General features: G+C 38.6%; 9 protein-coding genes, 1 non-coding gene and 1 further gene across 10 annotated transcripts, besides 1 other annotated feature; 4 read left to right on the top strand and 7 right to left on the bottom strand.

Moving 5' to 3' along the window:
* Positions 1–134: 134 nt before the first annotated feature.
* Positions 135–1,982, bottom strand: MNN2 (alpha-1,2-mannosyltransferase MNN2; the record flags this gene model as incomplete). Its single annotated transcript, XM_003646844.1, has 1 exon — positions 135–1,982. The coding sequence occupies one exon, from the start codon at positions 1,980–1,982 to the stop codon at positions 135–137; it is 1,848 nt and encodes a 615-aa protein (XP_003646892.1).
* Positions 1,983–3,314: 1,332 nt separating this feature from the next.
* Ecym_5315 (uncharacterized protein) lies at positions 3,315–4,523 on the top strand (the record flags this gene model as incomplete). The annotated part of the gene is made up of 1 exon (XM_003646845.1): positions 3,315–4,523. One exon carries the CDS (start codon positions 3,315–3,317, stop codon positions 4,521–4,523), a length of 1,209 nt encoding a protein of 402 aa, XP_003646893.1.
* Positions 4,524–4,545: 22 nt separating this feature from the next.
* MDM20 (Mdm20p) lies at positions 4,546–6,846 on the bottom strand (the record flags this gene model as incomplete). The annotated part of the gene is made up of 1 exon (XM_003646846.1): positions 4,546–6,846. The coding sequence occupies one exon, from the start codon at positions 6,844–6,846 to the stop codon at positions 4,546–4,548; it is 2,301 nt and encodes a 766-aa protein (XP_003646894.1).
* A 465-nt stretch (positions 6,847–7,311) lies between these two features.
* Positions 7,312–8,188, top strand: Ecym_5317 (the record flags this gene model as incomplete).
* Positions 8,189–8,406: 218 nt separating this feature from the next.
* On the bottom strand, positions 8,407–8,604 carry ATP19 (F1F0 ATP synthase subunit k; the record flags this gene model as incomplete). Its single annotated transcript, XM_003646847.1, has 1 exon — positions 8,407–8,604. The coding sequence occupies one exon, from the start codon at positions 8,602–8,604 to the stop codon at positions 8,407–8,409; it is 198 nt and encodes a 65-aa protein (XP_003646895.1).
* A 453-nt stretch (positions 8,605–9,057) lies between these two features.
* Positions 9,058–10,650, bottom strand: Ecym_5319 (uncharacterized protein; the record flags this gene model as incomplete). The annotated part of the gene is made up of 1 exon (XM_003646848.1): positions 9,058–10,650. One exon carries the CDS (start codon positions 10,648–10,650, stop codon positions 9,058–9,060), a length of 1,593 nt encoding a protein of 530 aa, XP_003646896.1.
* An 824-nt stretch (positions 10,651–11,474) lies between these two features.
* Positions 11,475–11,547, bottom strand: Ecym_5320. The gene has a single exon. It is a non-coding gene; the product is annotated as a tRNA-Ala (tRNA).
* A 121-nt stretch (positions 11,548–11,668) lies between these two features.
* Positions 11,669–11,947: a sequence feature (soloLTR - fragment).
* A 538-nt stretch (positions 11,948–12,485) lies between these two features.
* Positions 12,486–14,009, top strand: ATG42 (carboxypeptidase C; the record flags this gene model as incomplete). Its single annotated transcript, XM_003646849.1, has 1 exon — positions 12,486–14,009. The coding sequence occupies one exon, from the start codon at positions 12,486–12,488 to the stop codon at positions 14,007–14,009; it is 1,524 nt and encodes a 507-aa protein (XP_003646897.1).
* Positions 14,010–14,180: 171 nt separating this feature from the next.
* On the bottom strand, positions 14,181–17,345 carry AVO1 (Avo1p; the record flags this gene model as incomplete). The annotated part of the gene is made up of 1 exon (XM_003646850.1): positions 14,181–17,345. The coding sequence occupies one exon, from the start codon at positions 17,343–17,345 to the stop codon at positions 14,181–14,183; it is 3,165 nt and encodes a 1,054-aa protein (XP_003646898.1).
* A 219-nt stretch (positions 17,346–17,564) lies between these two features.
* Positions 17,565–18,386, top strand: REX4 (putative 3'-5' exonuclease; the record flags this gene model as incomplete). Its single annotated transcript, XM_003646851.1, has 1 exon — positions 17,565–18,386. One exon carries the CDS (start codon positions 17,565–17,567, stop codon positions 18,384–18,386), a length of 822 nt encoding a protein of 273 aa, XP_003646899.1.
* A 269-nt stretch (positions 18,387–18,655) lies between these two features.
* On the bottom strand, positions 18,656–27,409 carry Ecym_5324 (RasGAP domain-containing protein; the record flags this gene model as incomplete). The annotated part of the gene is made up of 1 exon (XM_003646852.1): positions 18,656–27,409. The coding sequence occupies one exon, from the start codon at positions 27,407–27,409 to the stop codon at positions 18,656–18,658; it is 8,754 nt and encodes a 2,917-aa protein (XP_003646900.1).
* Between the last annotated feature and the right edge of the window lie 67 nt (positions 27,410–27,476).

Raw genomic sequence — 27,476 nt, forward strand, 5'->3', positions numbered from 1 at the left:
ACTTTTATGTTCCTAAAATGACATTACATTGTATCATGTTAAGGGCATCTGGATTCAGATTCATCTGAGTTATATATCTGGATTGGTGATATATATATATATACGGAAAACCAGAAAACGAATAGACAAAAGGCCTAGTTCTTATTAAGCGCTTCATCGTGAGTACGTTCCAAAAAGCTCAATCTACCCTTGATGTAATCACACATGGATGTCCAGCTCTCTTCGTCGATCAATGTTTTCTCGTAGTATTTAAACTTAACCCTTTTATCACATAGGTACTCATTAAATGTTTGAAAAGATCGTAGTTCTATGTCGTATCCATGCAATCTCTTCAAATTGGAATAAGAACGAATGTGTTGACCATCTTCCATCAAATCTGTTGATAGTGATAATGGCTCAAGTTTCGGTAAATTGGAATGAACAAACATGACATCCAGTGGTTCCTGTGAGTTATAAGTACCAAAATAAGTATTGTAAAAGTCGTTCACGTTGTAGGAACTTTCATAGGCTGCAGATCCTGCTGCATATTTTGCTTCAGTATCCTCTTTAGAATGAGTATAGCGTTCATAATCTTGACGAAAATCATGCTGTAACATTGCAACTCCACGGTATCCCGAAGATCTATGATATCCATCAACGCCAGTGACGGTACGAACCTGATAAAAAGGCAACTGGTAAAAACTGGCTGCAGCAATAAATGTTTCCTTATCACCTTCTCCAGAGGCACCTTGGGAGAACAACGGGTAATACCATGTGGGCCCATTAACGTTATAATAAAGGGAAAGCAACGCTGTTCCGAGATGTGTACGCTTGCTAATCATTAGTTGGCCCGATTCGGTTGACATGTCTGGTATTGCCCCTTCCAAATCATGCATGGGAACTGTCGAAAGACTATAGGGGTTTGAAGTGTATACTGAAGCTGGAGTAACATCGTCAATGCTGTTACGGACTCGTTTATTATAATTGATGGGAATGCCCGCTACTTCGTAATATATCGGGCTTGTGGTGCGTCTCCAGAAATCAGGCCATAATACCAATCCGGTGGACTTGTATGGTTTGGATTCGAATATATCGTCCAAATTCTTTATAGGCAAGTTATCAGCGTCCAAAAGTAACAAATTCTGGAAACTAGATGCAATTATTGCAAAAGACTTCAATTGATAGCCCTTCACCTCGAAACTAGTAAGCACCGATTTTGGTAAAACATCAGAAAGGTAAATACACTTAGCGTTAAACTCTGGCAGCACATTGTTACAGAATTCATGTTCTGATTCCTCATTCGGAGGAATTAATACTTCAACAGGAAGCGTTGTACCAACATTACGTAACGTTGTGATCATAAGAAATGCTAAAACACTAAACTTACCACCTCCAACCGTAACAATACCATTACCAGTATACGAATCTAGAGGTAAAACCAACGATGCCAAATCAGCAACATAGTCTGAGTGTTTTTTTTTCAACATCTTTCTGTCTTTCCTTGACACTTGCAGGCATTTGCTAAGATGCTCATAGGAAAGTTTATACCACCATTTTTGGTCCTCCAATCTCCCCCCAATATCTTTGGTCAACTGACAATTCTCGCCACGAATTTTAGAACTGCTCCCACTTGGAGCATGTTTGCTTAACATATTAAACACCTTCTCATAAAATCCTCTCAATTTTGCTTGTCTACTCTCCTCTTCGGCAGTCGGTGTTGAATGTGACAAAAGCTTGTCAGGAATGGACTTCTCAGCATTGTCACTCCGTGATGCAGATTCCCTATGTGTCTCGTCTTCTCCATTTATAGCATCGATAACCTCCTGTAATATCTGCCTATCCTTGCCATCACCTCCATTCAGTACTATCCAATCTTCCAAGTACGCATGAATGCTCTGTGAAAGTTCGCCTGTGATCGTTCTATTCGAAATAAGAAACAAACTGCAGACTATTAAAGTCAGCACTGTTAACCTTAACGTCTTCGAAAACCGTCTAGTTAACATCCTTGCAAAACCTCCCTCTCTCTGTCCACCTATATGTCTGTGTTCACTAGACCTTTAGAAATTAGACAGTTCTTCACACAGTGCCCACAAGATTCCTGCACCGTTTAAGAAGTACGACGCAAAGATTCTTAAATAATATTAAACTGCTGGATAAACTCACTCCTATCAAAATACAAACAGCTGGACCGCTCTAACTCCTTCCAAACCCAAATCAGAATCCCTTTCTCTATCAATTATTTGACAACGCTCTCTCTAGCCTCCCTTTGAAAGATGTCAAGCTACCTATAGAATAATATGTCCTCTCAAATAAAATCGATCAAGTAGCAAGCGGTGAAGTCTATTTTGTCAATTATACCACTTCTCTATCCTAATCGGAAAACTGTCGATTAACCTTTCTATCACTTGTCTAATGCGTTTATCTATAAAAATAATATATAAGACGATAACCGAAGAATTTCATTCATCGCTTCGCTTTTTCTTTGTTTCTATTATCTCCTGCTACTGCTACTGCTACTGCTTCTTCTGCTGCTGCTGCGTGTTTACGTAAAAAGCTCTCGAGAGCCGGTGATCCAATGTTTTCTCGAGCTCGTTCTCGAGCAAGCGGCCGCAGATCAACTTCCTTAATAAAAACTGTATAAACTCTTTTGATCCGATGATACTGCCTTTTGCGGGTTGCGAAATGAAAACACATCAACGTAGAAATTTCCGAAAATTTTATAACATCTATACATCACGAACAATGACACAAAGACAGAACCAAAGACTCTCAAACTGGTATAAGGAGTTTTGGGTACTATTGGGTAAATATTTCCGTCAGGAGAAGGCCAAAGTGGTCAATGGTAAGCGGGGATTGTATTTGAGTGGACAATGGGTCTGCGTGCTTGAGAAGAAACTAGAATGCGAGCCTTGTTCCCTGTGGCGGCGGAGTCCGATGGGGCGGAATACGGCATAGAAGCCTGACAGTCGCTATACTGTGTGTGAATGTGCAGGAAACAGATCCTGAATACCTTTTCCGATTGTTGTGTAACAACGGTATAGTTTGGAAGTGTGCGAGTGATGGTTGTAGTGGAAGGGGAGGTTTACGTAGATATTTGCAGGCGCAGAGAGATGCGATTCTGTGGTCTATGGTTGTGAATAAGAGAGTAAGTTCTTGAGCGAGCTGCAGAAGGCAGTTTTACAAGAAGTAGTTGTTGGGGCTACACGAACAAGAGAATAGGGTATGTTTAGCGAGATTGGTTGCGGAGGGAGGTCATTGTTTTTGTATTAAAATAAAATAAAATAAAATAAAATAGAATAAAAAGAATAAAATTAAAAAAGCCGTTTTTTAATGTAATGCTTTTTAAGAATTTGAGAGTACAGATCTTGAGTATAGAAAAGATGGGTTTTGTGGCGGGGAATGTCAGGGAGATGATTTTTTATTTGGTACGATGGTTACAGATTATTGTAGTGGCAAGGGAGTGGTTTGTTGGGAGATGTGCAGTGGGGGTTTTAGGGAAGAGTATATTAAAAGATTATGGGGAAGTTGGGCTTCACAACGGGTTTTTGGAGCCCATTGTCGCATCAGCACAGGAATTAGCGCTTCGAACGTTTTATTGTGAGGGGGATACGTTTGCAAAAGTTTATGTTAGGTTGAAAGCGTTGGAGATGACGACAACGACAGAGGATTTAAAGAAGATTTTAGAAAATGGATTAAGGATGGGAGTGAAGGTAGAATGGGAGGAGAATAAGAGTGATCAAGATGGGAAAGTGTATGAGGCGATACTTGAGGAGGCGAGAGAGGCGGAGGTTGCAGATTTGATTGCTCGAGAGGAGAGTGGAGTTATCGAACCTGGGCTTTTTGGATCTGGCAGGAACAGAAGTAGCCGCGCTCACAGTAGTGAACTTGTTCAGGATTTGGCAGAGCTTGAACGGCCTATCTTTGATGTTGCTTCGGCGTATATAGAGGCGCTAAAATCTTTGAAGGCTACTTTCCAGGAACCTGGGAATGTTAATTCTGATGTGTTTGTCGAATGGTTGAACGAATGGTTCATTAAGTCACCATTGTTATTTCGTCTGTCTTTATCACAGATTAAGAGTACCGCCAAGCGGATGGCTCGTGATGGAAAATACAGGGTGTACTATCTTAATAGAATTTTAACCGGGGCTTGGTTCTATGTTGATATTAATCTTGCTGCCCAGAGGTTGTTTGGAGAGTATCGAAATGGCTTTGATGATATCTATCCCACAATGTATGATCAGTTTCTTCACAGTATGAACAATTCTTTTATCGAAGAATTCAATGAGTTTTACCATAGACCGCAGTTTCTTTCAGAATCTTTGACAGACGGAGAAGCCACTGAGGTATTGAATAGAATGTTAGAATGTTCTTTTCGCGGAGTTTTTGCACTAAAACAGCCTTTGACCGCTTGCTTCCTTGGAGTCACATTCGTATCTGCGCATGATGAATGTTATAAAACAATTGTAAATACCACCCACAGAGAGATGGTCCTTATATATAAGCTCATAACTATGTACATGTCAATGAAAAGCAAGCTAGACTAGGCATTTGCTATGGGAAATTGGTTTATAGGTTGCGTATACCTTTGCAAACCTCATTAATGGAGGCAATAATCTGCGTTTTTATAGAGTTGTAGGATAATTTATCCAAGAGTTGATTATCAACTTGGCTTTCTTCAATGTCTTGAGCAAACGCATGGAAGTAGCTACTACATTGAGTTCTCAAGCTGCATAATTTTTCCTTGATAAGCTTCTTCATTGGTTCATCTTTGATTCGCTTTATGTTGTATAATGTCTTAAATGTCATGAGCAAAGTGGTGTAACCATGGATAAGTTTCCAGTCACGCTCATGAGAAAAGTCTGGCACATTATTGATAAGAGACCATAGGCCCTCTGTAGTCATATCGGGAACATGCTGATATAATTCTACGTAAACTTTCCATGTCCATGTTTCGTAAACGGTAAAACAACTAAAAGACAGGGTCATAGTCTCGAGGGCTTTATCAACCAATTCATCATGGGTGCCAAGACCAATGCATTCCAAGATGAGTTCTTGTAGCAGCTGTAGAGTAACGTAATTGGCATCAACATTCATATATTCTATTGGAATTCCAGAGATGCCAGCTAGCGCAAAGTCTCTATTGTCTGCCCAATTGCCAAACTTGTCAAATCCTAGTTTCAATAGTTCAGAATGTAGGCGCTTTAAATGAGCCCCCCTTTTGTCATTGCAGAGACGAAGTAATTTTAAATGGTCGCTAATTCTGAGCCACCTCATGATAGATCTCTGTAACTGATCGTAGAATGAGAACATACCAGGGATCTTGGTGAAACTACTTTTTTCAAAGGCGATTTTGAGTAGCCTAGGAATGCTTTCCAATGACTGATATATTTGACATTCACCTTCATCGATTCGAGATTTCTTTAAAAAATCGTGGTTCCTATTCGGATAGAGAGTAGAGTACCTGGTATACAGCAGATGATCAAGAATGTCATTTTGAACATTTTTAACTTTCAACATACTATAGTGCTGATATGCGATAGGAGTCAAACCTAAATTCTGATATAAGGCTATTAGAGCAATCCTGGTATCATAGTTATATGGGTCTTGTTCTTGGTAGGATTCTAAAATGGATATTGCAGTTACGATTTTCCCAAGGTCCATTTTTTGTTCTTGCAACAAGTTTCTAACAACGTTAAGTATAAAGAAAGAACAACTGGAATAGTCTGTTTTAGGTTTACTGTTCAAAGTAGACTGGTATTTTAAAAATAGTTCCGTGAATTCTTCTACATCTGTAGACTCCAAAAGCTTGATCCTATTAGCATCCGAAACAATATCACGTTCGTAACTATCAAAAATATCGCTGATCAGAGCCCTATCAATATGTTCCATATAATGACCAATATCAATTGCACAACAAGGTTTCCCGTGAAACTTGTCCAAGTAACGCCTCAGAGATGGTTCTGTGATAACTCCATCATAGATAAGATTCAGTTCAATATGTGCCAAATAGCCGTTGCGACTATTAGAAAACTGTGCTTCTATCTCCTCCTTCGATTTTTGAACTTTGGCACCCGAGAGAATCAGATCCTTCAACAATTTGAAGTCGTCCAAATGTACCAACAAGCTTTTGCAAACCTCGTAAAGGATCTCGTACCTTTCTACGTTTTTAAGATTATCAACCAACAGATCTTTCAAATATAAGTCGAGGGAGTCTTCACGGTTGGTTCCCCAATGATTCAGAATCAATTCTATAATCTCATCTGCCTTTTCATCGCCTAACAAACCGCAGATATGGCAAAATACAACCACTTCTTGTTCATCCCTAAACGGCTTCAATTGTGACAACATCTGATAAGAAAGTTGCGGCAACAAGCGTATATCCTTATCCTCCAACGTATTCGAAGAACATTTGTACCAAGTTAATAGCACAACAGCATTCCAAAACTTATTAGCTCTTGAATTCTTAGAATATCGGGACAATTGAAACGAAGCCTTGTTCAAATAATTAAAGTCCAAATCCTCAATTGCCTGGTCAAACCACTTATCACACAGTTCAAAGCTAGGGTACTTATTCACCGCCATTTGATATGGCTTCAAAGGAGGTATTGGAGAATTCAGTGCCATGAGAAAATCATGCAACAACTTCAAAGACTTGGAATCACCGGGTAGACTAATATTTGGCTCAATTAATGGAGCCAACTTTGACGCATAATCATATTTGCCTGGAGATTGCTTGAACTTGGTATATTGTTCCAAGATTTTGAAATAAATCGAAGACGGGAATTGTCTTGTCAGCTGGCCTACCAAATTGAGGGCCTGTTTAAACGACTCCTGGTCAATTAAGTCAAACACTTCCTGATCCTTCATATGTTTCTAGCAAAGGTTCCAACAGTAATAAAAAACACTAAAAACAAAATGAATATCACTAAAAGATGATCCAGGAACTTATACTCTCATCCTAGTGATTCTTGTAAAAACTTCAAAGCTTAAATGTTCTTCCTTCACTGGTAAAAGTGAAAATCTAAACCGTGAAAAGGCGATAAACTACAGTTCAACACACGTGATTAATCTCCGAATCATTTTAAAACAAAAGGGGATATTGGAACGAATTCTTCCCCGATGCAACTCCTAAATGCCCATTTACATGACATATTACAAGAGCTAGGCTTTTTGAACAGATTCTCTTACTCGTTAGTCCTCGAAGTTGTATTGACTTTTCTTTTTTCTGGACGCTTCAGAACATGAAAAATTTTAAAATGGCGATGATGATAATGAGATGAGATGGCAAACTAACCAATACGTTAGACAGAAAGTACAAGCCAGCATTCAAGGATGTCGAGTATTTACAAGGCTTTACATAGTGATTCTAGAATGAAGGGTTTAAACTCTGCAAATGAAAAACAATTTGTGAACAAACAACGGACGTTGTTAATTTCTTCTAGAGGTGTTACATACAGGCATCGTCATTTGATTCAAGACTTAAACAGTCTGTTACCGCATTCTAGAAAGGAACCAAAACTAGACACAAAAAAGGATTTGGGACAGTTGAACGAAATCTCAGAATTGTACAACTGTAACAATATTTTATTTTTTGAAGCGAGAAAGCATCAGGATTTATACATGTGGATGTCGAAACCGCCTAACGGCCCAACAATCAAGTTTTACGTACAAAATCTGCATACCATGGATGAGTTAAACTTCACAGGTAATTGTTTGAAGGGGTCTAGACCAGTTTTGTCTTTTGACTCTAAATTCGACTCACAACCGCAGCTAAAGTTGATTAAGGAATTATTCATTCATAACTTTGGTGTTCCACCACAGGCTAGAAAATCCAAACCATTTATTGACCATGTAATGTCTTTTAGCATAGTAGATGACAAGATTTGGATTAGGAACTATGAAATTTCTCATGCGGCAAGGAACACTGAGGAGTACGAAGAAAAGCAAGAAGAAGATATGTCTTTAGTAGAAATTGGACCAAGATTTGTACTAACTCCTATTTTGATCTTGGAAGGCTCCTTTGGGGGGTCCAAAAATCTATGAAAACAAACAATACGTTTCTCCAAATGTAGTGAGAGCCCAGCAGAAGCAACAAGCTGCAGCGGAAGCCAAGTCTAGAGTTGATGCTGCAATTCAGAGAAAAGTGAAGAAAAGGGAAAACATTTTGGCTGTGGACCCTTTGTCAAATGAAGCCTTGTTCAAAGATTGACTAACTGTAGCTTAGTATGCTAGAGTTAGGAAAGAACCACAATAATGTATAGAATTGATTATTTTTAGGATTTAGCATACCTAAAATCTGAATGTATATTATTTTCACGTCATTATAAAAACTCTACACATATAGAAACATCATGAACAATCAGATTCAAAAGTAGAAATCGGAAAGTAATCACCATCCACATCATATACCAATTTAGTCTGATATTTTTAGAGCTTTTCAGCATGCTTGGCCAAGTACTCCTCAATGTACTTTTCTTCACCATGCGAAGAAGCCTTCCATAATGACTTAGGCTCGCTCTTCTTAAATGGATTTGGTACGACCAATAGCAAGACTGCAGAAATTGTGCCGAGCGCCAATTGATGTGGCTTAAAAGTTCTACCTAGAATAGTGTAAGCAGCACCCATGATCGAAAATATGCGTAGAAATGTCGATGATTATAGTTCTAAAGGCTGTGCGATTCATGAACAAGCATCTTCAGAAAGGATTTTTCCAAAATTTGTCTGAAATATCGAAAGACCCGTACATCTGTACACCGCATTTTAAAGAAATTGACCAATAATATCGTGGGGTTGCAGTGTCAGCGTAAGCAGAAATCTACTACTCTTAAGATTTATATTTATAAAGGATAATAGTTTAAAATTCAGCTTTCATGTGTATTGACATTTGATACATAATATATATGCATATTACAGAAAATTATCGGGATTTAAAAACCCATTTGTTATCGTTTTTTCTTTTTTTTAAAAAAAACCAGTATAAGGAGATCATAAGTAACTCATCATCGTTGATACAATTCTTTAAAAATTTTAGTTATAGCTTTCAGTGAAAGAAAAAAACATCATCTAGATCAGCCAGCTTTAATATTCATCAATTTCTTTCTTTCTTGTATAAAGCTCATCAACCTCAGATACTGTTAAACCCTTCGTTTCTGGCAGATATTTGTAAAAGAAGAAAACACTGAACACTAAGAAGAACACAAACACAAAGCCAAATTTGTATCCAATTGCGCTAACTATAGTTGGCGTTAGAAGAGTGATAGTGAAATTCGAAAGACAGTTCATCGAATTGCAGATAGCCATCGAAGTATTTCTGGTTCTGAGTGGGTATAATTCGGAAATGATAACAAAGGCAACAGGACCTGATGTGGATGCAAAAAAGATCATATATATACATGTAAAAGCAATCATTGCTGCACCTGTAGGCTTATTATTGCCGTTTGAGTTGTCCAAAATAAAAGACCCAAGGCATGCATAGAGCAGCATCGAGAAGCACATACCGGCAGCACCAATAATAGCGCAAGCCTTCCGACCTAATCTTTCCACAATGTAGATACCTAAGAAGGTAGCCACAAGGTTCACTGCCGATATGATAATCGCAGTTACATAAGAATCATCTAAACCCACTGAGTTGAATAAGGAAGTACCATAGTAGAAAAAGTAGTTAACACCAGATAGTTGTTGTAATGACATTGTTACCATACCCAGAAGAAGACGCCACCCAAGCCTGGGCTTTCCCGCAATAAATTCCCAAAAGCCTTCCTCACCATTCGCTTTCAGTTCCTTCGTCTTGGCAGCCATCGCAGCAACCTCCGAAAAAACGATTGGATCATCAACCTCCAAGGCATTCATAACAGCAAACGACCTCTCCGCCTCCTTTATTTTATCTTTAGAAGCTAGATAATGCGAAGACTCAGGAATCATCACCAAACCCAATAACACAACCGCCGCCCACATAGGCCCCAATGCAATAGGAACCTGCCAATGCTTCTTCGACAGTATATCACCAAAGCCCTTCTTGCAACCGTAGTTAACAAAGTTCCCTACCAAAACACCAACAGTTATATTCAACTGGAACAGCACAACCATTGATCCACGGATCCGTACAGGCGATATTTCCGCAACGTACATAGGAACCAAAACTGTCAAAGAACCAACACCGACCCCAGTGAAAATCCTACCAATGAAGAACTGGCCCCAATGCGTTGGCTTAGCCAACTCAATCACAACACCAAAAACATATACCAGCAAAGATACAGCAATACCAACTTTACGACCCTTAAAGTCACCAACCTTAGCTAAAGTCAGCCCACCCAACGCACATGCAACATTAAAAATACCAATTATCAACCCGAGCAATAAATTTGGAAACTCATTCAACCCCGTAGACGCATTATATCTAGTACCAAAGTGATTCTTAAAAGAAGGCATATTCATAAGCCCCCCAATCGTACCAATATCCCATCCCAAAATAAACCCACCAAATGCAATCACCATGCAGAATAATACCGGTTTCGCTAGCGACCCCATCACAGGCGAGTCCATCACAGGCACCACCGTAACCAACTGCTCCACGGACTTATCTGTGGAGCTGGCTATTACACCATTTACATCTGCCTTCTCAACATCATACAAATAAGAGCTACCACTAGCCTTTTCAGCCTTATCGGTCATAACGCCAGCCGCTTAAACCCAACTACTCAACTACTAAGCAGAACATCTCAGAGACTTGCGATGCCAACATTAATCTCTATTTTAGTACTTTTTTCAATTTTTTTTTTCAATTTTCTTTTTAGCAAATTAAAAAAGCTGTCGTTATAATGCTATCCCCCCAGAAACTACAGCAGCTCCACCAAGAAACGGTGACAAAAAGGAAGAAGCCTCGAGGAAGGAAAGATCATTTATTCATACAGATTAGATTAACTTGCAGAAGAAAAACCTGTGTTTTGGAAAACTTTTCATTCTTGTTGTCGGCCCAAATTATCCAGACTCGTTCCTTATCGCGCAACTAGCACTAAAGTAACTTGACCACAGTCTTCCACATAGGTTTTGTGCGGAAAGCGTCTAACACATACCCACATATCCAGACTATTTTGCTGCTGCAACCCGCATGCAAGCCACACCATAATAACATTAAAGCATAGATAACACTTGAAACGCTATCTTCCTGTACAATATCTATAACTATCTAGCTATATAGCTATCTGCCTACCAAGCATGTAGCTGAATATACGGGCGAATGCCTGGACGTTACCAGACAGGGTAAGGTAATCAAATTACGTTTACTGGAACGGGTTCAATTCCCTAAATCCAAGTAATAACTTGAAATTGCCCGCTTGCCTGACAGGGCCACAGTCAAAGAGGGGATTTAATAATAAACTAATATATTTTCTGTCGCACAAGTAAATTCATTATCAAATGTGATCCGAACGGCAGAAGAAATAAGCCAATGAAAAAAGAAAAGTAGACACACAAAAGGCAAAACACCTCGGAGCTTTTGGACGAGACCGGAATCGAACCGATGGCCTCTCCCATGCGAAGGGAGCGCGCTACCAACTGCGCCACACGCCCAAATACAGAAGTGCATGAATTGTACCAGAAACCACACTAATAATGATAGTCACGATAACAAGACAAAGAAACAGCGAATCAGAGTCGTTAGGAGACTATGAAGATGATAACCATTGTATAACAGCGAATCAGAGTCGTTAGAAGTGTCAAGATAACCATTGAGCTGTTATCGGCTAGGAATCTGCATAGCAATTAAGTAAGAGAGCTTAAGTAGGACAACATAAACTATATAAGACCAAACTAGCTAGATTAGATTAGATACTAGTGCCGTTTAGGACACTAGCGGATAGTTGAGCCAGATTAGAGACTATAGAACGGTAACTGATCCTCAACAGAGCACTATCCAGCACGTGACGAGAAGTTCAAGCTAGCACGTGACCTCAACTAGTGGCCCTCGACAATCACCTCCGGTCATGCAAGCAGTGCAACTAGCACAAGTGCAATGCACGGCTTCTAGCCTGCCGGCGTGCTGTGGCGCACATGTTCTGGGGTATTGCACTGTAAATATAGGGCGTATTTAGTATGCGGATTACGTGACCACATTCTGCTTCCAAGGTGCACCTACCAAAGGAAGAGGACTATAACCAAGGGGGCAGTGTGTGGAGAAAAACGCCAATTCAAAGCTCAGCGCATACGGAAGAAGGAGGAGTCAACTGCTGACCATGCCAGTAGTCTGAAGATGGTCGGAAGTCGTCTGCTGGCCGTTCAAGTAACAATTTCTGATCATTGTCTCCCGTAATGCTCTGAAATATGTACGTACGTAATGATTACTATCTCCTGTTTGTCATTAAGGAGTCGGGAGTATTTAGTTGTATAAGTTTATATATAATGCAGCGGTGACAGTTTCAAAGTGGATTTATCTTTTCTAAGACTCAGAATCATTGAATAGCTAGTTCGAACTTGATAAATAAACACAAGGAGTAATACGTTCGTCGGTTATGAAGTGGTGTACATTTGGTGTAGGCTCATTATTGGTGGCTAGTAAACTGGCTAATGGGTTTAACTTGCAAAGTCCTTTTTCGTTGCATGAGGGCTTTAAGGAGGCTCTAATGGATTTAGACGATTCATTCACGCAGGGTGTTGGGCAGACGTTTAAGTCGTTTAGAGATATGGATGGGATTGAGATATTGAAGTCGGAACACGATTCTAGATATTCTTTGCGAGTTAAGAAGCATGACCCTTCAAAATTAGGGATTGATACGGTGAACCAATGGTCGGGATATTTAGATGTTTCTGAAAAGAAGCATTTTTTCTATTGGGTTTTTGAAAGTAGGAACGATCCAAAGAACGATCCTGTTGTGTTGTGGTTGAATGGTGGGCCGGGGTGTTCTTCTTTTACTGGCTTATTTTTTGAACTAGGACCTGCTAGCATTGGTGAAGATTTGAAACCAATTCATAATCCATATTCTTGGAACAATAACGCGACGATAATATTCTTGGAGCAGCCAATTGGGGTTGGGTTTTCTTATGGTGATACGACCGATTCAACGGCTTTGGCTGGTGAAGACGCATATTATTTCTTGGATTTATTCTTTAAGAAGTTCCCTGATTGGATTAAAAATCCGTTCCATATTGCAGGTGAGTCTTATGCTGGTCATTATATCCCTCAGATTGCACATGAAATTATTAAGCGTAAGGAGGATACAACTGGTACCGAACCGGCTCCTATTTTTAACTTGACATCTGTTTTGATTGGAAACGGTGCAACTGACGCAAAGACCCAGTATAATTACTATGAGCCAATGGCTTGCGGAAAGGGTGGATATCCTGCCGTTTTGGAGCCGGAGCAATGTGACAAGATGAATTCATCTGCTTCTACATGTGAGACCTTGAACAACCTATGTTATATGACCAAGAAGAGCATTCCTTGTATCGCGGCGGGAGCATACTGTGATCGTTTTGCATTCAAGTATTATTCCGAAACGGGTCTAAACCCATATGACATTAGAAAAGAGTGTGAAACCCCCGACGGCGGTCTTTGCTATAAAGACATGGAATACATAACTGACTATATGAACCAGGCGGAAGTTATTGAAGCATTAGGTTCGGATGTAAGTTCTTATGAGAGCTGTAGCGATAAAGTTATGGCAAGATTTACACTATCAGGAGACTCACACAAACCGTACTATCAATATGTTGCCCAACTCCTTGATCGTGAAATTCCAGTGTTAATTTATGCTGGTGACAAGGACTTCATCTGCAACTGGCTTGGAAACAAGGCTTGGACTGATACTGTGGGCTGGAGACATACTTACAAGTACAGGACTTTGCCATTGAAGTCATGGGTTAACAAAGAAACCGGTGAAGCGGCAGGGGAGGTAAAGAGCTATGGTGCTTTAACATTTTTGAGAGTGTATGATTCCGGTCATATGGTTCCATATGACCAGCCAGAAAATAGTTTGTACATGTTCAACAACTGGATATCTGGTAACTACAACTTGGATTATTCTCTCGATAAATGAATAGAGAGGGGATGAGGAAGTAATACTCCAAAATATTCAAGAAATTAGAAAAAAAATACTGCTATGCAATTGTGAACGGGACAACTTTAACTAACGGAAGTTTGTCCATTTGTTCTTTTTTAAAAAAAACGTATCTTAAAATGTCCTGAAAGACCTCCTCTATCTACATCATTATTTGATTTTGTGATTCATTTTATATGCCCCCAATAAGTTGTGTAGCCTAGTAACTATTTCGGTACACTCTTCTGAAGAAATTGCTTCGAAATAGTAACGTTTTTCACTGTTTGGTTTTGACACAAATATCTTAAAATATTCATGGACTCTTTTGGACTTTTTAGCAAGTTTTACTTGGCTAATATGAAAGGATTTAGTTTTGCCCGCCTCTTGGTTCCAATGATAACCATCTTCGGGGGGTATAATATAAATATAGTCCCCATCTATAGCTAATGTACGTTCATGCTTATTAATAAAGGAAACCTGTTGTCTTCTCCATACCTTATATTTGTAATATGCTCCAGTAAACAAGTCTTTATAGCTTGATCCAGCAGGCAGCAAATTCGAAGATTGGGCATTATTGTTACCCAAAGAAGATTTAGAAGAATTTTTATTTCTAAAAAACCCACCAGTAGTTACGCTGTGATTACCAGTCAAACTGTGCTGCCTGCTAATACCAAGCTTGTATAAAGAATGGTGCTTTTTAGAATTGTTATTAGTAGTTTTGTTTATGGACTGTCCATCCACTGCCATATCCTCTTTTTTGGTATTAGAAACATCACCCGCTCTAATGAATTGATCACCAACGTCTAGAGTTAGTTGAGTTACCAACTCTGTGCTTTGGATAGTTTGAAGAGTAGGAGGGTGTTTTGAAGGGTTTGATTTCTCAAAGTTCTTGGACTTTGAATCTTTCTTAGCCATCTCTAATTCCGTAATGCCGTTTAAACTAGCCACGGTAGAATACGGATCTAACAACGTGTGTGTATTAGATATTCTCAAATAGTATCTGCCGTGCTCTAATGTATGTAGCTTACAGCATTGAATTAGGATATCGTTAATTTGAGATGTAAGTGGAACCTTAACCATGCAATAGCTGACTTTGGACGACGTGATCAATGGCATACGTACCCTAACTTCAATCTTTTGGGCTTGAGAATTTTTAGAATTAACCATTGTCACGGAAACTGATGATTCCATATGATTGCGTGATTTGATGCCTGCATCTGCAGTCGACTCATTTTTCGGAACCAGTTCATGATTCAGAGGGGTAATCGCTTCATTACTTCTGAATTGAATTTGATTATCTACACGGCAAATGACGACTTCGTTATCAGAAACAGTTCCAATTTTTAAAGTTCTCTCTAGAACTCCAAAATTATCTTCAAACGGTTCACCATCTTCATCCACGATTTTCAAAGTAAAATAGTTAGGATTTATAATTTCATGAATATTTAAACCATCATCGTCGATATCTTCCGGCCTAGAAGTTGTAGTATAGCAATATAAAGCATATCCAAGCACTTCGAAAACCGAAGCGGATTTCAGAACTTTAATCGTAAATGGATTTCTTTTATAAGTTTTTGATGACTGAACGTAGACATCCAATTCAATAAAAGAACCTTCTTCTAAATTAGACCCTGATATTGCTGCAAAGTGCTCTAAGGGATTTATAGTAGTGTTTCGATCTGATTTCTTGAGAAGTGACGACAACTGTGATTTTATTGACTTCTCCCTTGCAATACGAACCTTCCTGATCACAAAAGGTTCTGACGCAGCCATTAGATGATCACGACTAACATCACTTGCACTTTTCTTGTGTTGATAGTATCTTCCTGTCCTAGATTTTAAAGGCTCTGCAGTCGCATTATTAGGCAACGAATTACGAGTCCTATTTGATCTTCCCATATGCTGTGGACTGTTAGACCATCTTCTGCTGGATAGGCTATCAGGCCCATTTGAATCTTTCCCTGATGAAAATACTGCACTAAGATGATCCTTTCCAGACGTATTAAAGCTTTCTTGGTTATTTCTCCTAGACGTAAAATCCATCATATTACCAACCAAAGCATCACTGTGATTATACATTATCCCAAACTCGCGACTACTCGGGATCGAGTTGCTCATATAACCATGGGACCTGGAATCATTTTCAGTATCGATGGAACTGTCAATAATTATGTGCTGCTGGAATTCAGCATCACTAGAGTCCGAATATAGTAGGGACGAGCCATAAGAGGATGCAGCGTCCAGAACAGAATCTTCAATACTTACCCCTGAGTCTTCATCAGGCTGAGCAATACTACTTTGACTGGATACATTGTGACGAATAGATTGATCATCACCGTGCGCCCCTCTTGGGTTATTAGAATTGTTTGTTAACGCTAAAGGTTCAAGGTCTCTCTGATTAATAAATGATTCAATCATCTGATCTTCAGGATTCGAATTACGATACCCATCCGTTCCCCTGGAATCAAAAGACGAGTTATCAAATTTTTGTACACTTGAATGACGTGCTTCACCACCATGCAGAATATTTTGGGGATTTAAGGAAAAGTTGTCCAAGAAGGTTGCCTTTTTTGAAACCTTTGCCTTGGTTTCACCACAACTACCACCAGATTTTGTGGTGTTCATGAGACTTTCTCGAAGATGTGCATTCATATAAAAAAAACGCTTATTTGCCTCAGCATCTAAATCTTCATTATCATCATCGTCTTCATCAATGATATCATCAAGTCCAAATTCACTATCATAGAGACTGACCCTTTTACTAGTTGGCTTCAAGTTTCCATGAGTATCTAACTCAAAACCCTCAAGATCTTTGTTTCTTGGATCCTTCTTATTTTGGTTTCTAAATATACTACGAAATCGTGATTTGGATTTATTATCCTTCTCTTCTTGACTTCTATTAGCATCCCCGTCTTTTGTCAACATCGAAGACAGGGACGAGCGCTCAATACTATCGTTAGACCCTTTATAAGCTAAATTTGGAATATCCAAGCTATCCTTCACGGTAGCTATAATAGGAGGATTATCAAGGGCCGCAATAAACTCACCAGAACCACTTGATTCCCTGGCTTTCTGTGGCTGCTTATACGTATCATTCCCATTAGATTTCTTTAGACGAGGCGTTACCGAATCTAAATAACTCTCAGATATTGGAGGAGACTCTAAGAGCGTTAGTATATCGTTGCCTGCATTATCAATATACATATTCTTTAGCGATCCATTTAGAAATACGTCGCCAAATGGCTTGATTACCCTTTTTATCTGATCTTGTTCAGGGCAACATTTCAATAAACCGGATCGTAGCTTGTTCAAGCTTGTAACCAAAGTTGCATCCATGCTTAACACCAAAAAGCCCTGTTGAATCCTGGTGAGGATACTAGGGCGCTTCTTTTTGACTGTTCGAAGTATAACCACTTAATACAGAACTTCTGATATATCTTTAAAGTGTGGACTTGAAAAGGAAAACTTGTTTTTGGAAATTTCAGTCCTATTTGCCGACACTTGAAGACTCGAAGAGCAAGCGAAGTTTGCTTCTCAAATAGACTAATAATTTCGATGAGACTATCATCTAATTGGCTAAAGCTCCAGAAAGCAAATAGTATTCCTGTAAGGACAGGATCACACCGTTCTGAAGGGGATACTGTCCATAAAGTGAGAGTGGATGTCCGTGCTAGAGAGAAGACAAAGAAGTCGAGGGCAATGAGCTATGTTGCCAAAATGAATAAAGAGATCATGAAATCAAAATCCGCAAGTCATTCTAGTACTGATGGTACTGATAGTAAGTTGGAAGAAATTATAGAGGAAGATATTAAAAGTCAAGCTGGTAAGCGAAATGATAGAACTAAAGAAATAGGGAAATATGTTGCTATGGATTGTGAATTTGTTGGAGTTGGACCAGAAGGCAAAACATCTGCATTAGCTCGAGTTTCGATTGTGAATTATTACGGGAATGAGGTTTTAGATGTTTATGTAAGACCTTCTGAGCGTATTACAGACTATAGGACTTGGGTAAGTGGAATTATGCCTCATCATATGAAGCATGCAATACCCTTCAAACAGGCTCAGGATAAGGTTTCTACAATACTGAAGGATAGAATTCTAATTGGCCATTCAATTTACAATGATCTTAAAGTACTAATGATTTCACACCCAAGAAGAGCTATAAGAGATACTGCTGAGCATGCTGCATTTCAAAGTAAATATAATAGTGGTCATAAGCCCAGCTTGAAAAAACTGGCGACTGATGTACTTGGCCTTAATATTCAGAACGGTTCCCACTCTTCATTAGAAGACGCTAGGACTGCGTTACTGCTATTTAAGCACGATCAACAAGGATTTGAAAGACGTTATTGGAAACAGAACCGAACATTGGATTAAATTCTAGATTAGGAATACTATTAATATATCCTTTTATATTATAAAGAATAGATAGATAGAGATATACATGAATTATTATTAAGGTGAGTATATATATATATGAACTAACCTATGTTAGATCTTTATATGACTAATGAACTAACTCGCTGGGTTGGTAAATTGACCAATAATACATTTCATAGTATTTGCGATAATGTAGTATGTAATTCCGAGTCCACATTTTAGCCAGAGAAAAAGTATTTGATCTTTAAAACAGCAGTGGTAATCCATCAATCTCCTGAGAGGATTATTCTATTAATAATTTTCACAAGCTGTTGTTTTCTTTGGTAAAGCTTCTCGGCTTGAAGTTTATTCAGTGACATATAATCATTAGTAGCAGTCTCAAACTCAATATCTGAAATCCCTGTTAAACCTTTTTGTTCTAAGAAATTCTTCATATCCAAGTCGATATCATCAAGCTTTAGATAATCACGTTGTACCACCATTAATCTTATAACAAAGAAAGCAACACCCACAGTGTTACTAGTCCTATCATATGCATTTATTCTGCCAAGTTCTTCACGGATAATTGGATAGACTTTGAAGACCATCGATGGGGAATTACTGGCCAAATACTTCAACAACAATAGAAACCTTAGTTTACTAGGTTCATCAGCGTTACGGGACGTAAAATACAAGGCGCACTGGTACAAAGCAATTGTGGCATTTTCATTTTCACTCTTTAACCAATCAAGTAGACATTGATTGATCTTAGTAACGTCATCTAAATAAACCATCTGAGACTTTAAGCCCACTTTGTTTACTAGCCTTTCGTAATGATCTGGTCGCTGTACCAAAAATACGAACAACATATAAACCAGATAATGATTATTTCCATGATATGGTAACTCATTATAAGAAATCTTGAAAAAGGTAATGAGTGTTTCTGTAGAGGTACTGCGAACTAGGGGTACTAACAAGCCTTTGGAAATGAAGTATATAAGCACATGGTCGAAATTGGCTTCCGTAAGTCGAATGTGAAGTACACTTTCGATGTCCTCTATTATTCCACGAGCAAATGCACGCTGCTCATATAAATATTTAACGATTGATCTCGATTCTTGTCTAGATGCTGTTTCAGAGGGGCATAAACGCTTTGCGCTATTGGCCATAAGTAACAGCCCACCTTGATAAAGCATAGCATTTGGGGAACGAACAAATGCAGTGGCCAGCCAAAACAGCTGAGGAACTAAATTTGAGGTTGGATCAAGACCCCCAACCATTTTAGTGTACGCAAAAACATGGGAAATTGCATAAAACAACAAATCCTCGGTTAACCACGGAGCACCCATTATTTTCATTGTATGCAATAATAACTTCCGACATAATCCGTCCTTAATCCCACTAGTAGCTACAATACCCATAATCATCATTGCTCTGGATGATAAAAATGATTCAACATTGCTAACGACATCCAAAACATATTTCACGTACTTTGTCTTCCAGAAGTAAGAATCAGTTAATGAAGCATTATCTATCAACATCAGCATGTTATTAATGAAATACTCCAAAGTAGTAAACTTTGTCAGGAAAGAAGATGCACTAAAGTTTTGTAAAACGCGACCTTTGTCTTGACTGAAGCCAAACATGAACTTCAACTTTTGACGAGAAAAGATATTTGACACCGTATCTATATTCTGCTTGTTTGTTTCAGACAACATCTCATCGTTAGCAAAAGACTGACAGACGTTCATCAAGAGCCTATGTAACGCTGATCTGAGCTCAGTGGGACCAACGTCAATTAACAATGAAACAATACAAAGTACCTCTGGAAGATACATTTGTGACAACAGAAGAGAATCAAAAAATAATGAAACTGCCATCTCAACAGAAATAATCAATTCAGACCAACTATGTGTGGAGGCCTCTAGTGTTAGAGTAGGAAGAAACGAATTACAAATATTTCTAATCTTGTTTACCACTAAACCGCACACCGCAGTTGTAGGTATCCTAGTCAGAATAAAGAGGACTTTTTTCCATTCAGTACCTTCAGAGTCCCTATCCACACAATGGTGGATTAATTCTTCAAATATCAGTTCTACCAAATCTCCTTCTAATATAAAATTAGACCACACAAATTGTGCATAAATTAGTGAATGAGTTTCATGTTTAGCCGTTAATCTAATAAGCCTTCGAACAATCTGAGCTGTAATCTCTGGTCCTTCTTCGTCATCAACTAGGTATACATGCTCATATAGATTTTTGGTCCAGGAAGATAAAGCGAAAAGTAGGATCGGTATTTGCTTTTCACTTAACACATTCTCCAACATATTAAGCGAATAAACCCAGATACATTCAGATAACTCAGGTGCTGAAACAGCTAATCCATTCAATACAGAAGTATAGAATGCTGAGTTATCCGCTGGAACATAAACTTCAGGAGAAAGCGTCAATCTATGACCATAATCTAGTTCAAAAGTAGACTGTGTGGCTGCAAGTAAGTTATAAGCAACTGCCTCCACAGCTTCATCCTCACTATTCAAACCAACAAATACTACCATTAATATATGACCAATCATGTAGGTGAGTCCTTTTGGTTTATGCCCCTCAGAAATTGACAACATTCCCGAAGGTTCATCTTCCCTATATTCATCCTCTAACCTTGTTTGAGAGTAATAGAAGATCTTTAAAATTTCGAGATATCTTGGACTACATAGCGTCAACTTCCTTCCATCCTCCATAAGAATGAATAATTCGTACGGTACGCCAACTTCAGTTGAGACTCCAGTAGATCTAATATTTGAAATTTCAAACACTTCATTATAGTTTACCTCAATAACTTCATCCCAAGTTGGAATCTTGATACGTTTGGGGGTATCATGGATCATCTGAAAGTGCTTATTTCCGATTTTCAATGTTACAGGAGTGAATCTCATCCGTACTTCATCGTACAATGAAGCATCATGCAGTGTAACTCTAACATCGGCACATACCTCTGATGAGAATTCTGAAAGAGTGAGCTTCTTTATTGATTTTAAAGAAGAGGATGAGTTAACAAAGAGATGTGGACAGTTCATGTGCGATAAATACTGGCTAGTCGATTTAACAATTGGCAGCCATATATTTAGATACTGTTCTGTAACATTAAGGTAGTAGAAACAGGCACAGTTCTTAGCAGCTTCTATTGGAACCAACTTATAAAACAAATTTAGGATTTTTTTAATACGGGCTTCGCTGAATTTTTTCAAGTCAAAACCAGTACAATCTGCAACACAATAATGCTTTGTAGTCCATAGCTTCGAATAAATCTGGAAAACTCTATACATCAAGATATCAACATCGCCCCCAGGAACCTGATCACATTGATGCCACGTGAAAATAACAATTGGGAAGCCATCTGGTGATACAGCTTCACGAACGAAAGGTGTATCTTCGACCCTTAAATTCTTTAAGGAGTGCCTGCTCATAAAATCATACAACTCTGGATTGTTTTCCACATTTTCTCTAATGTATAAGGGTATTGCACTTTTAAACTCCATACGTGGCTGTCCAAGCAATGAAAGAAGGTTATCAGTTAGCTTACAGGATTCTTTCAGGCGTACTAAATCTTCGAAGCTTTTAATATCATTAATGAACTCCCTCCGAATATCCAGCCCATGATAATACAAATATTTATGTATTAGATGGAACTCATCCACTGTAACCTTGTTTTCGAGAGTTGTATGAATTTCAAGCTTTCGATTTGGAGCGGATATTTCCCTTAAGAAACAGAATATTCTATCACTGATCAACCTTAAAAACTCAGCTTCGTTCTGAAGCGCCGGCCATTTCAAAGAAGAAACCGAGCCATTAGCGATATTTTGTATGACTTTAGCAAGTATCATAAAAGAACGCCTTGCTTTGGGATTGAAAGTGTCAATGATACCTTCTGAATCGGGGCTCACCAAGGATGGACAAAAAAATCTCAAGAAGATGAACGAGCCAACAGCAATTTCGGCTGAGTCAGGGAACTTTGCTTTCACAGATGTATAAATAGCTTGACAAATGGCAAAGAACTCTGGTGGGAAGTCTTCAACTGAGTTAACAATGGAATCGACCAACTTGCTCATATATTTACAAAACAACAACACGTTTCTATTACAGTCTAGATCATTTGGAGGTATTTTTTCAACATCAAATATTTCTCCAGTTGAAACGACTTCATCTAATACTGGTTTCAGTACATTGATTAAATAGGCACCGCCTTTTAATCTAGAAAACATAGATAATGCTCTTGTAGCACAACTATTCCTCCTTAAGACATCCATGTACCTTGTTGCGCGGCTGATTTCATCTCTTATTAATTCAATAACTAGTAGATGTCCGACGTTTTTGACATTGTAAATAGTGACTAGAGAGCTTGCCAGCGCATCGATATCGTTAGCTGGACATACTCTCACAGCCTTTGAAATTAAATGCGGTTCCTCAATTGCACGAATAGTCAACCGATCTATAGCTTCATTACTTTGTTCACGAAGCTTTTGCCTACTGATATCAAAATTGGAAACGATATTCACGAATACCTTTAAAAAAGCGAGTTTGATATTCCTATTTGGCGAATATCCAATGGGCAGTGCATACTTAAAACCAACATCAACATTATAATTCAAAATGTTGGTCAAAGATGTTATTATATTTTCATTTAATAACCCAATCTTATGTCTGAGAGTTGGGGGGAACTTTTTTATACCCGTACTCTTTTCCAAACCCTTCAGCAGAATATTAAAGTAATTACCGAATACGACTTCCTTTGATCTTGACAATTCCTTTTCAGACATTGATTGAGGAGCTTCTAAAACGAGCTCTTTAGTTAAATACGCTAACGCTTTAGATGATTCAATCGAAGTGTCAATGTATAAGTAGTCTAAATCACGCCTTTGTAAGTCCATACTGCGGTGAGGCTTGCCTAAATTTTCTAAATCGTATTCCTTTAATATAGTTATCTCAAACCATTGTATTGTCAATCTTAGCCATTTATTTTTTATCAACATGTAGCCTGATATACAAACGCTCTCCTCAGAGTGTTCAAAGGATCTCAGCATTTTACAAATCTGGATTATGCTCTTATAATACTTGGGAGAATCATGCGGGATTTGCTCAATAATTTTAAATATTTCCTCAATTAATTCAACTAAATCGAGCGAGACACAAATCAACACATCCATTTCATCATCTCGCTCCATAATAACTCTTAAAATCAAAATAATTTGCTCCAATAATACAAAGGACAATTTATTTTCCCGCAATGTAACATCAACAGAACTTAAATCACTGATTTTCTTCTTTAAATGTTTGAATAAAGTCGCAAATGCTAGAGGATGCAGTTCAGTACTTATAATGTCCTTAGAATTTTCCCTTGTTAAAAGATCCTCGTTGTTAATACATTGGCATTGTTTGTAAATGAAATAATCTATTTTGTCCACCACCGAATTCCTCACGTCGGCGAGATAAGGGAATCTAGCCAACAGATCAGTATCATTAGTTAGAAACACACCACACGAGGTAGCAATAAAACCTGCAAAATTTCGGAAGTTGGTTAATTCTCTTTGAGATAAATTTTTCTCTTTCGACATGAAGTACCATCGATTATAAATTAAGCGCAGACTATCGTACAAGATTCTGTTTGGGTATTTAACATAAGCTAGAATATCACTCCTTAAGCGACGTTGGAAAGCAAGGGCACTGATAGCAACATAGGAATCACGACACATGGCATCTATAAACTCCTTATTAGAATAAAGAGAAAAACAATCACTTTGGGTAATTCTTTCGTGATAATCTAGCTCTTTAGCAAATAACTTAAAACCTATTTTCAACAACTTATGGATTCTGGGATCGTGCGAATACAATGAGGAAAAGAGTGCCCTTCCAGTAGCACCATGGATTAAAGGGAAGGTCATCATATTCTCGTCCTTTAAAGCCAACAGCTCTCCTGCTTGATCAAAACGTTTCAAAATATCAAGTCTAAATTCCCAATAGGTAGTGACGTATGAATATAATCTCTCCCTTTTTTCATCACTTAGAGATAAGTTAAAGAGTGTAGCAGACAATAAGGTGACCAGGTAACCAGACAATCTATAAACTAAAGGCATATAAGAAGCCGCAGTGAACTCTTCAGTTTGACTAATGTAAGATATTCCCATATCGCAGTAAGATACCACAGCATCATGAACTTCTGAACTGTCTTCAAAGAGCGCTACATAGAGGGGCTTCACGAATTCTTGTAACCTATCGGTTTGTAAAATTTCAAGGTTTTCAGCAATTGAAAAATAGAGGAAGTAATGCATCATGTCTCTGTATATGCTGTACACGTTCACTAAAATTTCACGAGCGGTCTGTAGTGTACTGGCATCATATTTTGAATTATCAGCCGATTCAGAAGAAGTTACAATAGTATAGTTCGATACCGGCGTGACACAATCTTGAGACTCCCGTCTTAATCTTGACGTCAATCTTAAGGGAGACCTAATATTTCTATCCATCGCTGAACGTATGCTATACTGAGATTTCTCTGTCTCTGATGGAGAGGTAGACATTGATGCTAACTTAACTAGCAAATTGGAAGAGGAACTCCCAGCTGGCCTGTTAACATTTGGGACTTCAATCTCAAATCTATTTGGAGGAAAGTTAAGGAAAGGTTGCTGTTTTTCACTGTGCACGCTGCTAGCTGAAGAAAACGATGGGATCGACGGAGTCTGGGATAGATTCTCAGGAGCATCTCTGGGGACGAATAAAGTAAAAAATTCTGAGGTAGGAGAATCAATATCAGGCATGCCACCATCATTAGAATCACATACAACTGAGTAATCACATAGATTGTCAATTGCTGCAGATATACTATCATCAAACAACGGAGAACCCTTGATTATAACATCTGACATCTCAAATGCTGCTTTTCTCAAAAGGCCAATAGCCCTGAACAATACTTCATGCTTCGATGACCGAGTGTTAGGCAAAGAGAAGAAAACCCGATAACCTTCTGTTATCATCTTCAAGTGCTGCAAACCTTCATGCTTTTGCCCCAGGTATTCATTCAACTTAATGTTAAATGCATCTGGCTCCAATGAGCAGGCCACCGGAAAATACTCCACTTGCAGCTTCATATGCGCAACCTTATGGGCTTGTAAGCATTTTACAATTAACGGGTTCCTTTTAGCAGATTGTTCATTACTGATTTGTAAACTGTCGCATAAAACAGAAAATAAGCGTCGGCTAAAAAAGGTAACGAACGTATTCCTATCATGTAAAATCAGTGAAACAGACAATCTTGAAATCAGAATTAAGGTTCGCAATGTGTCTAATAAGGAATTATCGGAGACTATTTGAGTTCCGTTGATATTTCTTAATAATGTCGTTAAGAACTTGACTCTATGATTGCTGGTAGTTAAAGATGGGAAAGAGGCCAGTTTCTTCAAAGATTTCAATCTACGATGTTGAACACCTTTAGCCTTCGCTTCCTCAGAATTTAAGCTAGCACTTCCAGATGTGGTCGTGGAAATGGTCTGGCTGGTTTCGTCCCTTAAATCATATTCATTGAGCAGCGGTTCATCAGGTAGATTCTTAAATGAGGTGGAGTTAATCTCTTCAAACGCGCCAGGATGTAACATAATCATGCAAGAAAGGAATCTCAGCACTGCTATATTAGTCATCCTTTCGGAACAATCTGGACCGTTTGATATGTTTGAATAAGGCGGAAAGGCCTCTGTGGCGTCGTTTTTGTTATTATGAAGTCCAGCGTCATCAAAAGGCTTTATAGTCGTATTGTTGGAATTCATAATAGCTAGGGAATTCGCACTCAGAGGCTTCGCAGGAGACAACGTATCTGTAACACCAGAGTGTGCAGATCCGCTAGTTGGAGTTGAAGCAGTCGATGCATTACCATGTAGAGCGGGAGACTCCATTAATATAGATGCTACGTTAAACGTAGCATAAATCTCCTCGAATAAGTAGGAAGACTCCTTTATGATTTTCTGGGTATAAAGCTCATCTGGTCTATGCCTAACATCATCAACAACATCCAAATATTCCCTGGGTCGCGAAAATATCCATATAGTCATCGCGTGAGACACAAATGTCAGAAGTGCCTCTAAATAAACAGATTTCTTAAAATTATTGACCACCTTGGCAGTGATATCCAGGAATGTTGCTAGATTTTTATCAGTAACAAAGTAAAAGGAGAAAGAGTCCAAATATTGTGCAACATCGGTATCATTGTACATTTGAGTAACTAGTAGTGGGTTTAAAATCCGGAGGTTAATATAGTTGTAAAATTCCTGAGGATTAGAAGCGGCAACGTATTTCATAATTGTTTCACAGTTTATGTCTATTATGGTAAGCAGCGGATTTACATCTAAACCAGCATGCTCGTATTGTGAATGGTCAAGATGGTGAATACGGCTTGATACTCTACTCGAACGATAAAGATAACATGCCATCTGCTTTAGTATGTTGAGGGTATGATGATTGGACTTCAAACTACTGCACAATCTAATCAATGCATTGGCATTGGAGGATTCCAAGTTTGGAGGTGCCATGGTATGAAAATGTTCTCTTTCAGTTGCAAATCCAATCGAATACTTGGTATAAAGACTTTCATTAAACCCTGGTAACTGTGGATAGTGCCCTACCTGAGGGGTTTTGTCTTGTTCATATACCTCCCAAGTCACTTGTGCAATATCGTTAAATAACCTTAGAAGTACAAGCAATGAATGTAATAATTCCATGGAATATGTTTGCGTTGCACTGGTATTTGCTCCTGCTGTAGGGCTCACCCCGGTTACTGGAGTTGACGTAGGCCCGTACTTTGTTATTATAGTATCAATAACCTCCAACAACGGTTCCATAAGCAGCTGCAATCCTTGCGTGATTCCAGCATTAAATAGGGCTAATCTAGTGTTGACAAAAAAGGGCTCCTGTTCTACCTCCAAAAATGTGGAATGGTTAGATTCAATTGGAAGTGACTGTTTCAACTGACTGAATATGCGACGGATAAGACTTTTGACCATGTTGTGATATCTTGGGCAATTTAGTCAACTTGGATCACGATAAAAACCTGTTCACGGCCCAGTATCT

Source organism: Eremothecium cymbalariae, chromosome 5 (assembly GCF_000235365.1).
Source record: "Eremothecium cymbalariae DBVPG#7215 chromosome 5, complete sequence".
Lineage (NCBI taxonomy): Eukaryota > Fungi > Ascomycota > Saccharomycetes > Saccharomycetales > Saccharomycetaceae > Eremothecium > Eremothecium cymbalariae.